General features: G+C 47.8%; 1 protein-coding gene across 1 annotated transcript in view; it reads left to right on the forward strand.

The window, feature by feature from the left end:
• Positions 1-4,424, forward strand: part of COL5A2 (collagen type V alpha 2 chain) — a 47,872-nt gene extending 43,448 nt beyond the window's left edge. Inside the window, exons 48-51 of the mRNA XM_009911204.2 lie at positions 861-1,152; positions 2,602-2,789; positions 3,201-3,425; positions 4,089-4,424. Of these exons, the coding sequence (XP_009909506.2) occupies positions 861-1,152; positions 2,602-2,789; positions 3,201-3,425; positions 4,089-4,235 (852 nt within the window). The 3' untranslated portion in view covers positions 4,236-4,424. The remainder of the gene's footprint in view (positions 1-860; positions 1,153-2,601; positions 2,790-3,200; positions 3,426-4,088) is intronic.
• Positions 4,425-12,463: the final 8,039 nt, after the last annotated feature.

A 12,463-nucleotide genomic window follows, 5' to 3' on the forward strand; every position in this document is an offset into this window, starting at 1 on the left:
AGGCAGAAATAAGTTGGAGATTTCCTTTGTCAGGTGCAGCCTCTATTAGTTTGGGTATGTGCTTTGTAGTAAGCCTTTGGTACACTAGTTGTGAATTACCCTCAAAGAAAATGCCATGTTGTGATAAACCATCTGATGCACCAGAGCCTTAAACCAAGAATGAAGGTGTGTAACAGGCTTTCTGCTGCTAAGCAAGAGCTGGCAGAGCCCACAGGGGGATATTTGTCTACTAGCATATAGATTGTCACAATTCAGGTTGACAGAAGGCCCTCACAACCCATCATTCAGGAAAACATCTGCTCTGCCAAGTAAGGATGATGTCTCACATGCCTGTGGCCAGCAAGTTCAGCACTCTGCAGGATAAATGTAAAGATATTTCTAGGGCCAAGTTTTCTGTCCAGGCTTTACTAATTGGAGAGCTGCCTAAGGCGACTCAGGGGAAGCAGGAATTTTAGATTGCTCTGAAAATCACTTGCAGCTGTTGGGTGTTTTAAGAAATAAAGTTATTAGGCAGGAATTTGAACAAGGTGGGACAGATGGCTTTAAAAAATGGAAGGAGGCCATTCCTTGATGACTTATTCCATCTGCAAAGTCTGAAATCAGGAGTAAGACAAAGCTGAGTAAGGTATTAAGACAGGCAGAGAGGGCATGAAGCATGGAGAATGCCTGACGTGGTGCTAATCTCTTGCCCCTGTCCCTGGAAGTGTGAATTGTTTATCTGTATGTGAGTTTTCCCTCTACATTATGGGGGCTGGCCCTCAAATTTTGGTATTTTTAGTGGCTGGCTTTACTCTCATTTTGCATGGTATTTACTCTGCTGGGCCTCTGCTGCCTTGTTTTGTTTTGGTTTTTAACCTTAGGGTCCACCAGGTGATCCTGGCCCTCCTGGCCCTCCAGGACCTCCAGGCCATCTCACTGCTGCCATTGGTGACATCATGGGGCACTATGATGATGCTATGGCAGATCCACTGCCAGAGTTTACTGAAGACGAGGCAGCCCCAGATGACCACAATAAGACAGACCCAGGAGTCCACGCCACACTGAAGTCGCTGAGCAGCCAGATTGAGACCATGCGCAGCCCTGATGGGTCAAAGAAACACCCAGCACGGACGTGTGATGACCTGAAGCTGTGCCACCCGTCCAAGAGGAGCGGTGTGTACAAACACACAGGGCCACACAGGATGTTAGGGGCTGGAAGGGATCTCCTAGGATCATCGAGTCCACCCCCCCTGCCAGAGCAGGAGCATAGACTCTAGCACAGGTCACACAGGAAGGCATCCAGACAGGTCTTGAAAGTCTCCAGAGAAGGAGACTCCACAACCTCTCTGGGGAGCCTGTTCCAGGGCTCCGTGATTCTCACAGTAAAGAAGTTCCTCATCCTGTTGAGGTGGAACCTCCTGTGCTGTAGTTTGTATCCATTGCTCCTTGTCCTATCACAGGGTGCAAGTGGGCAGCACCTGTGCCCTCCCTCTTGACACCCAGCCCTCAGATATTTAGAAACATTGATTAAATCCCCTCTCAGTCTTTGCCTCTCCAGACTGAAAAGCCCCAGGGCTCTCAGCCTCTCTTCATGGGGGCAGTGCTCCAGTCCCTCAATCATCCTGGTAACTCTCCACTGGACTCTCTCCAGTAGATCCCTGTCCCTCTTGAACTGGGGAGCCCAAAACTGGATGCAATATTCCAGGTGAGGGGTCACCAGGGCAGACTAGAGGGGGAGGAGAACCTGCCTGGATCTGCTGGGCCCACTCCTCTTAATGCACCCCAAGATACTATTGGCCCTCGTGGCCACAAGGGCACGTTGCACACTATCTCCTCAATGTGCCCTTTGATTCTCTCTTACTTCTAGTAGACTACTTGGTCATCTGCAAGAGTGGTCAGGCATCAGAAGAGGCTGCCCAAGGAGAGGATGGAGTCCCTGTGCCTTGAGGTGTTCAAGAAACATGTGGATGTGGCACATTGGTACATGGTTTAGTGGCCACGGTAGTCTTAGGTTGGTGGTTGGACTCAATGATCTTAGACTGTCTTGGGAGTCATCTTCTATGATTCCATGCTTTCCATCCAGAATTCTCTGCTGCTGCTTCACAGTGGCAGTTGGTAGGTGGTAGTGTGCTAATGTGCCATTTAGGACTATCCCCAATTTATGTGGACTGCCAGTGATAAATCATAACAGACTGGCAGGCAGAGATAACTGGTGGCAGGCCTCACCAGCTTTTTCCCCTGCTTCCTGACACTTTGCTTCCAATGTAAACGTTAGGAGGGGCTGCCTTTGGTTTCTTGTATCTAGGGAAAACTGTCTTCTAGACATTGTGTGTTCTCTATCATAGAATCATACCATGTTAGGGGTTGGCAGGGACCTCCAGAGATCATTGAGTCCAACCCCCTGCAAAGCAGGGCCCCTTAGGGCAGGTCACACAGGGATGTGTCCAGGTGAGTTTTGAAGATCTCTAGAGAAGGAGACTCCACTTGGAATGCCCAGGAGTTTTGCAGTGGGTTTCAGCTGCCTTAACCTTAAACAACTTTTAAGTTTGCATTCCCCAGTTTTCAAATGTCTGGAAAACATTAATCTTAATGCTGTGGAATCTCATTTTATCTTCTTTGTAGGTGAATATTGGATTGATCCTAACCAGGGGTGCGTTGAGGATGCTATAAAAGTTTATTGCAACATGGAAACTGGAGAGACCTGCATTTCTGCAAACCCATCTACTATACCACGTAAAACATGGTGGGCCAGCAGGTCAGCTGACATAAAGCCTATTTGGTATGGCCTTGATATGAACAGGGGATCACAGGTAACTAAATGCATTTAATGGCTATGTCCTTTTTGCTATGAAACTTGTTTCCTTCTGGTTTCAAATTTTCATCTGCTCTTCTGAACAGATTTTGCTACAGCCAGAACATTATAGCTCTTGAGCTGCTGTCTTATGTTCAGCTGGTTCTTATGATGCCCAATGGCAGGACTAGGGGCAATGGGTGGAGGCTGAGGCACCTGTGAGGGTGGCAGAGCCCTGGAACAGGCTGCCCAGGGGGGCTGTGGAGTCTCTGTCTCTGGAGACTTTCAAAACCCACCCGAATACATTCCTGTGTGGACTACCCTAGGTGATCCTGCTTTGGGCAGGGGATCTCTGGAGGTCCCTTGCAACCTCTAACATTCTATGATTCCATGATTTTCGTTTAATGTCTGCTGCTCTCTCTCTTCCCAGTTTGTGTATGGGGATACAGCTGTCACTCAGATGACATTCCTGCGCCTGCTGTCAAAGGAGGCTTCCCAGAACATCACTTACCTTTGTAAGAACAGTGTTGGGTACATGGATGACCAGACGAAGAACCTGAAGAAAGCTGTGGTTCTGAAGGGGGCCAATGACCTGGAGATCAAAGCAGAGGGCAACAGCCGCTTCAGATACACTGTCCTTCATGACAGCTGCTCTGTAAGTCTGGGGGGAGGGTTGCCATCTCTTGGGGATAAGGAGGGTAGAAGCCCCATCCCTTGTAGTTTTTAAGGCCAGGCTTTATGGGGCTCTGGGCAACCTGATCTAATGTGAGGTGTCCCCGCCCATGGCAGGGGGTTGGAACTAGATGCTCCTTGAGGGCCCTTCCAACCCTGACAATTCTATGATTCTATGAAAATTCTGCAGAGTTTTATCCTGTTTAACACTTTGTGCCTGATCAAATACAGTTGTAGCTTCACTCAAGGGAACTCTGCACTATTTAGAGGCTATTCATACATCACTACTTACTAGTGAGCATTCTGAGCTGCATATCTCTCTTAGAAAGAAGTTCTTCACAGAGAGCCTGGCCTTTGGGATGGGCCCAGGGAGGTGGTGGGGCTGACGTCCCTGGAGGTGTTCAATAAGAGACTGAGTGAGGCACTTGGTGCCGTGGTCTAGTTGATTAGTTGGGGTTGGGTGATTGGTTGGGCTTGATGATCTTGGAGTTCTCTTCCAACCTGGTTGATTCTGTGGTTCTGTCAAGGCTCAGTGAAGATACAGGGCGATACAGGAAGACTCACCAGCTAGAATTCAGGCTGTTTGTGATAGGAGCTCTGACCTAAGTTTTCTTTCTCTTCCCTTTCTTTTTCCCCCTCCCTCCAGAAACGTAATGGGAACGTGGGCAAGACTGTGTTTGAGTACAGAACCCAGAACGTGGCACGCTTGCCTATCATTGATATTGCAGCGGTGGACGTCGGCAGCACCGACCAGGAATTTGGAGTGGAGATTGGGCCGGTTTGCTTTGTGTAGGAGGAAGGGGGGGAAATTAACACACTACCCAGCAGCAGCAGCAATTAAACCCGTGAACTTAGACTGATTGAAGTTAATCCTGAGACTCTTGAAGTAATGGCTGATGTTGGATCAGCACTGTACATAATGGTTCTTTTTAAGTGCCCAGCCTCCTTCGGAATATTTATTTTACTTGTACCAACCTTCCGTTCTAAAGCCAAGCTTTTTAGTCCCCACAGTACAATTTAAAGAGGATCCCTGACCACCTTTTAAAAGTAATAGGAATCTTCTGCCTTGCTTTTTGTTCCCAATTTCGTTGCCATTTCCAGGCATTCAAAATAGGTAGTGTGGGATTATTTCTTCTGCTGGGATGAATGCTGACTCACAGCAAAGCAGAGCACTTCTGTGAGCCTTTGGCTACGTTTCGGTCACACCTCCTCCCACTACCCCAGTTTGCCTTCCTGAGGTTGCCAGTGTGATAGCCTGTCCTGGTTTTGAGCCATGAGCTGCCCGGGGTGAAAGGACAGGAAAGATATTTCACCCCTTCCAAAGGATCAAAATAAAAATGCTCCACAAGGGATTGGGAGTTTAAATGGCAATTCTGTTTACAAATCTATACAAAAGGCATCCAGGTAGAGGGAACACATTCACAAACTCAGTCCTTCACCTGGGCCTGCCAGGCCAAAACCTTCCAGAAACATCCAACCCACTCAGCCTCAGCAGGTCCAAGAGGAGGCCAAAACTAGCCCCCTACCAGACCCAGACCTACTGCAGGCTTCAACAGGCTCAGTGGTGTAGCTGAAAATTGACTGCCAGCCAAGGCCAGGAGAAAACCTCTCCCCCACAAACCATCAAGGTAACAGCCTGCATGTCCTAAGACAGAGGGAAGAGAGAGCTTTGGCTGTACATGCCCTTAAACAGAGAGAGACAGGAACACAGACTAGAATAACAGGTTGCAATATCCTGGGACAAGCTGCCTATCCCCGCCGGGACTCTCTAGCCTCTGGAGGACTTTCCTTTGTGGTTATACCAATTAAATCTTGATTCCCTTAACCTACAACATAGCCATTCATGGCATGGCATTCTGGGCCTTTTGCAGAAGAAAGGCTCTTCAGATAAGATACCTTAATTTGGCATTGTCTGTCTTGCACTTTCCTGTGTGATAGTCTGCTCATGAGAGTGTTCCATAGCCATGAGTAACTGATGAAGTAAAAATGCTACTGGGGTAAACAGGGTTTTCAGTAGGGGTGTCCCACATCTTGAACTTTAAAGCCAGACTTCACTCCTCACTATGTGATTTGTGTCATTCCATTAAAGTAGTCTCCAAAGTGCATCTTAAACCCAGCACTTGTTGGTTGTTCCAGTGAGTTGCCCGTCTCAGAAGCCATTACGTAGCGAATTACACAGACGTCTTGTACGTGGTGCCAGTTCCTGCACCTGTGCAGATTGTTCACATGTATGCCAGACCAACTGCTAATAAAGGAAGTTTAGAAGCCCATTGTTTTTCAGCTGCCATCCAGACATGCATCACCAGGAATCTGCCTTACTGAGGCCGTCGAGGCGAGACAGTTCCATCATTTCTTAGCATGAGCTACCTCATCTCTGGAAGTTGGGATGCATTTAACTATTGCCTGTTTCTTTTTATTTTAGATGTTACAAGGTGCTATGCTTCTGTTGTTACTTTGAGAAAGGAGATAGGCAGGGCAAAAACCAACCACACACACACACACACAAAGGGAAAAAACCAAACCAACAAAGATGATGGTGCTAAATGACTCTGTAGAAGGCTGGTAAAATAGACACCTGCTTGTCAGTGTCCTGTTCAGAGCTTAGCTGTTAGGCTTTTGGTGTTCGAGAGAACGATGTTACAGTGCATTTATTTGTTGGTCATACAATATATAGAATGTTTTGTGCCACTGACATGCTTTATTTTGTAAAGTATGTGGGTACAAACTGCCTTAGTTTATTTTGGGGGGGGTTGTCTGTTTGGTTTATTTTGTTTCTTTCTTGCAGCTGTGCTCTCCTTTTTTTTGTTGTTTGTTTCATTTTATTTTTGTTTTCTTTGTTTGTTTCTTTAAAACCAAACCAAACACAAAACCCAATAAAATAAACAGCTGGGGCCATCCCTAAAGAAAGCCATGCACATAGCTTTGTTCATGTATCTTTGCAAAGCATTTCATTAAATACATGCTTCCTGCTACGTAAGTGGTTTCCTTTTTGTAGAGTTGCTTCCAAGTTGCCCCATACCAGGAAATGAAACCCAGGAATGTTATGGTTTGTTGTTGCTTGGATAACTCATTTTTCAGTGCACTCTCCTGAAGGATTTCACATACAGGAGTATAAAGATAATTTGAAGGATGCCCTCTGCGTCGGTCTGTGCAAGATGGGTGTCAATGTGTGTGAAGTAATCACCAGCAGTCCTCTTAAAGCTACCCAGGCACTGCTGTTTGAGACTCCAGAGAAAGAGCATTTGTGTTCCAGCCTGAATGAAATGTGACAGCCAATTCCCAGCATCAATGTAAGTGATCACTGGTGGAAAACCCTTTCTGGATAAGCCATAAAGTTAGTTTGCAGCAAGGCAGGCCAAAATTTGTATTCCTTTCCACGTTCTGAAAGGGCCAGGAGCTTGCCAGTTTTCCAGGTTGTCCATACAGGGGAGGCAGGGACTGGGAAGGGGGAAGCTGACACATTCATAGTATCATAGTATCAGTCAGGGTTGGAAGGGACCACAAGGATCATCTAGTTCCAACTCCCCTGCCATGGGTAAGGGACACCCCACACTAGAGCAGGCTGGCCAGAGCCTCATCCAGCCTGGGCTTAAACACCTCCAGGGATGGGGCCTCAACCATGTCCCTGGACAACCCATTCCAGGGCTTCACCACTCATGGTGAAGAACTTCCTCCTCACCTCCAGCCTGAATCTCCCCACCTCCAGCTTCATTCCCTTCCCTTTAGTCCTATCACTACCTGATAGCCTGAGAAGTCCCTCCCCAGCCGCCTTGTAGGCCACCTTCAGATACTGGAAGGCCACAATTAGGTCACCTCAGAGCCTTCTCTTCTCCAGACTGAACAGCCCCAACTCCTTCAGTCTGTCCTCATAGGAGAGGTGCTCCAGCTCTCTGCTCATCCTTGTGGCCCTTCTCTGGACACCTTCCAGCACATCCATATCCCTCTTGTAATAGGGGCTGCAGAACTGGAGGCAGTACTCCATCCAGGTGGGGTCTCAGCAGAGCTGAGTAGTGGGGGAATCACCTCCCTTGACCTGCTGGCCACACTTCTCTTGATGCAGCCCAGGATCTGATTGGCTTTCTGGGCTGCAAGTGCACACTGAGAGCTCATCTTGATCTTCTTGTCCACCAGCACCCCCAAGGCTCTCTCCTCAGGGCTGCTTTCCAGCCACATTCACACTGGCAGTTTCTCCTTGCTTTTATTACCAAACAGGAACTTTGTGATTTGTCTTCTACAAGCACTAAATAGATTCATAGAATGGTCCAGGCCAGCAGGGACCTCCGAAGGTCATCTACTCCAACCTCCTCAGTCAGCAGAGACATCCTCCACTAGATCACTTCCTTGAATACATGACCCAGAGTTAGCTTTACCGTATTGGAGCCTGCAGAAGTTTTAGCTTACATTAATTTCCCTGAATAATCTGAAGTGTAATGAATGGCTTCTGCTGGAAGGGACCTTAAAGATCATTGAGTTCCAGCTCCCCTGCCATGGGCAGGGACACCTTTCACTAGAGCGGATTGCCCAAGGCCTCATCTGCCCTGACCGTGACCACTTCCAGGGAGGGGGCATTCCTGGCCTCCCTGGGCAACCTGTTTCAGTGTGAAGTATTTCTTCCTAATCTCCAGTCCCACTCTGCACTCCTGAAGATTCAGTCCATTCCTTTTCAGCCTATGCCTACAAGCCCATATAAGAAGTCCCTTCCCATCTTTTGTGTAGGCCACTTCAGATACTGGAAGGCTGCTATTTGGTCTCCCTGAAGCCTTCTCCAGGCTGAACAGCCTCAACTCTCTCAGCCTGTCCCCATAGGGGAGGCTCCCCAGTCTTCTGATCATCTTCCTGGCCCTTCTCTGGACGTGTGTCAGCAGTTCCATGCCCTTCATGCTGGCAGCCCCAGAACTGGATGCAGTACTGCAGGTGGGGTTCGCGTAAGATCAGAGTAGAGGGGGAGAATCCCCTCCCTACTCGTGCTGCTTCAATGCAGCTCAGCACACAGCTGCCTTTTGGGCTGCAAGTGACTGCTGCCAGCTCATGCTGAGTTTTTCATTACATGACACCCCCACCCCTTTCTGATTTCTCCCAACATGTTCATGGAAAGGTAGCTAGCCAGTGGCTGTGATCACAGAATGGTTTGGGTTGGAGGAACCTTTCAAGGCCAAGTCATCCAACCCTCCTGCAGGGACAACTCCAAGTAGATCATAGCACTGTGAGCATCCAGATGCACTAAATAACTAACATTTGGCTTATAGGTGCATGTTGGAAAGTTATTTTGGTCTGTTTTCAGCAGCAAATAATTACAGTCCATGGAGAGTAGCTCTGTTTTGTGAGGGTGCTGAAGGAGAAAAGCAGTTTGTTATGAAGGCTGCAGTTTTGTTTTTCCAAGTCTCTCTCTTTTCAGCTCTAGCTGCATAGGAATCATAGAATCAATAAGGTTGGAAAAGACCTCGAAGATCAGTAAGGCCAACCTGTCACCACAGATGTCATTAGACCTTTACTGTGAGAATCACAGACCACTGGAACAGGCTGCCCAGAGAGGTTGTGGCGTCTCCTCCTCTGGAGACTTTCAAGACCCAGCTGGATGTGGTCTGTCACCCTCACAGTGGAAACATTTTTCCCTCCTGTTTCCTATGCCTCAACTTCCACCCATTGCCCCTTCTGCTGCCATTGGGCATCACCAAACAGAGTCTGGCTCCATCCTCTTGACACTTACCCTTTACCTCTTTATCAACATGAATGAGGTCTCCTCTTCTCCAAGCTAGAGAGCCCCAGCTACCTCAGGCTCTCCTCATAAGGAAGATGTTCCACTCCCCTAGTCATTTTTGTGGCTCAGTGCTGGACTCTCTCAAGCAGTTCCCTGAGGTCATTCTTGAACTAAGGGCCTCAGAACTAGACACAGTATTCCAGATGTGGCCTCACCAGGGCAGAGTAGATGGGAAAGAACAACCTCTCTCACCCTACTAACCACAGGTCAGTCCCCAACCTGTACTGATGCATGGAGTTGTTCTTTCCCAGCTGCAAGATTCTACACTTGCTGCTGCTGAATTTCCTTCAGGTTCTCCCTGCCCAGCTCTCAGCCTGGCCAAGCCTTGCTGAATGGCAGCACAACCCTCTGGTGTGTCAGCCACCCCAGTTTAGTGTCATCAGCAAACTTGCTGGCCGTGGTCTCTGTTCCCTCATGCAGGTCAGAGCTTGGTCAAAGTAGTTGCCGGAGTTGTGTCCTGCCCTACTAATGTGTTTGAAGAAAGAGCTAAACACAGCTCAATAAAAAATGCAAAAAGTCAGGTTTATGAAACAAGAAGTTTTATTAAGATATTTTATTATGTCTCTGTAAGGAATAGACCAACAACCATAGAAAAGCTTACAAAGATGGTTAACCTTCAACACTGCTGATGTGTTAACGTGCCGGGAGGGCTTCACAATTTTGCATCTTTATTGACTTTTACAGAGTGAAGGGAGAAAGTTCTCAACTAGGACATGCCAATGGCAGGAGACATTTCTAATTGCTTTTGGGCTTTTAGTTCATTGTTTTCTCCTTTTTCTTTTCCCCTTTGTTGTATTTCTTTAAAGCAAGTCTGACTTGCAGAGTTAGGAGTGAAAAAGACATTAGCACCATCGTATTGATCTTTTTCAACACTTCCCTAATTTTAGTGGTCTTGACCAGCAATGACAGGAAAGTAGAGAAGCACCTTTAGATAACAGAATACAATCCAACAACAAAAATTATGGTGGCTGCTGCTGCGGAGGTGTTAAACTCTCAAAGTAGGCTAATTGGTAGAGCAGTAACAGACAGTTTTCTACCAAGAAAAGGGTCCCAATGCGTTCGGGTTGCTTTGATCGATTTGGTGCCGGGTTGACTGATCAGACACATCCCAGTTTCTGTCCGTGTTGAGGTAGTTGAAACAGGGAGGCCTCTCGAGCTTGTATGGACTGCATCTCAGGAGGAAAGGTTAAGCTTTGGTACTGGGAGCAATCAGTGCCTTGGGAATTGGCTTCCTATTCAACTAATGCTATTAAGTGTTGAAGTTGTATTTATAGCACCACGGAGACATGTTGTTGAAGATGGAATTTGGTTAAAAAAAAACAACAAAACCCAAACAACAAACAAACAAAACCAAAACAGAGCAAAAACAAAAAAAATAAAATAAAAAGCATTTTTTACTGTACTTTGTGTAATAGCAAAAGAAAAAAAAACCAAACCACCCAAACCACCCTGCAGAGCAATTTGATTTATAGTTAATTTCTTTCTTTCTTTTTCCCCCCAGAAATGTTGTTAATAAATAACTGGGATATGGGTGGGCACCTGTGCTAGCTGACAAGGCTGACAGAGGAGCACAGTTGGAGTGTGAATCTGTTTGCTGGGGTCTCAGAACAGAGCAGGGCCTTTGGGTTACAAGAAGCAGACTGGGCCAATGTCCACGCCGAATTCCTGATCGGGACCGCCGATATCTAAAGGTGCAATGTCGACCACGGGCAGCCTCATGGTCTTGCGTGTCCGGTACTCAAAGACTGTCTTACCCCATGTGCCAGTGTGTCTCTGTGGAGTGAAAAGGGAATAAATAAAAGCACATTAGAGACTCACAGAGTGTCAGGGGCTGGAAGGGACCTCGACAGACCAGGCCAGTCCGAGTCCCCTGCCAGAGCAGGGTCACCTAGAGCAGGTCACACACATGCAGGCGGGTCTTGAATATCTCCAGAGAGGGAGACTCCACAGCCCCCTGGGCAGCCTGCTCCAGGCCTCTGGCACCCTCACAACAAAAAAAAATTTCCCTCATGTTTCCGTGGAACTTCCTCTGCCTCAAGTTCCACCATTGCCCCTTGTGCTGCCACTGGGCATCACCAAGCAGAGCCTGGCTCCAGCCTCTTGCCACTCACCCTTCACAAAAACTCATCCAGTTCCAGTCCCCCTGCCACAGGCAGGGACACCTCACACTAGATCAGGTTGCCCAGAGCCACATCCAGCCTGGCCTTCAAAATTGCCAGGGATGAGGCTTCTACCACCTCCCCGGGCAACCTGTTCCAGTGTCTCACCACCCTCATGAGGAAGAACTTCTTAACATCCAATCTGAATCTCCTTGGTTCTAGTTTTGCTCCATTCCCCCTAGGCCTATCACTCCCTGACACCCTCAAAAGTCCCTCCCCAGCTTTCTTGTAGTCCCCTTCAGATACTGGAAGGCCACAACAAGGTCTCCTCAGAGCCTTCTCTTCTCCAGACTGAATAACCCCAACTCTCTCAGTCTGTCTCCATAGGAGAGCTGTTCCAGCTCTCTGATGGACCTTTTGTGTGAGGTTCTTGTAGGGCCGTAGACCTTGTGGTTCAGAGAGGCTGGGGAAACCCTGATGGACAGTAGAGTACTCTGGAGCAGTGCCAGTGCCCTGATTTAGGACTGCAAAATCCTCTTCACGCTGGGAGGTGGTAAAAATGGCTACTCTGTCTGGAATGTGGCTTTGGCCTCAGGAAAAGTGGCAGCAGTGAGGTAGCTCTTCATGTTCGTGTTAAAGGAATGGCCACACGGCGGGGTGTCACAGAATCACAGAATCATAGAATGGTCTGGGGTGGAAGGGACCTCCAAAGATCATTTAGTCCAACTGCAGTATCTGCAGTTATCTGCAGTAAGGAGGGGCATCCTCAGCTAGATCAGGTGCTCTGTGTTTGTTCCTGGCCAGGCTGCAGCTGCTTACAGAGCAGCAAGCTTATTGATGTCATTGATTTCACTGCTCCTACTTCTTCCTGCAGAGATCACAGCACAGCACAGCGATGTTGCATCTGCAAAATGCCTGTGTTTGCCCCTTGCCATGATGATAGCTCCAATCAGCTAGCCTTGAATTTTTTTGTATGACTGAGAGAACTCCTACTATCCTATGTCTTAGAGCTGGCAGAGGATGGATCAAAACTGGGTCACTGTGACTTCATTGACTTGGAATTTAAAGCAAGGAGAAGCCTGTAAAGCAGAGATGTAAATGGAGCACACCTCCCCTGCTGCAGTTGCTGCAGGAATGATACCTCTGCTATGCAGAATCTAAATT

This window comes from Dryobates pubescens, chromosome 37 (genome assembly GCF_014839835.1).
Source record: "Dryobates pubescens isolate bDryPub1 chromosome 37, bDryPub1.pri, whole genome shotgun sequence".
Taxonomy (NCBI): Eukaryota; Metazoa; Chordata; class Aves; order Piciformes; family Picidae; genus Dryobates; species Dryobates pubescens.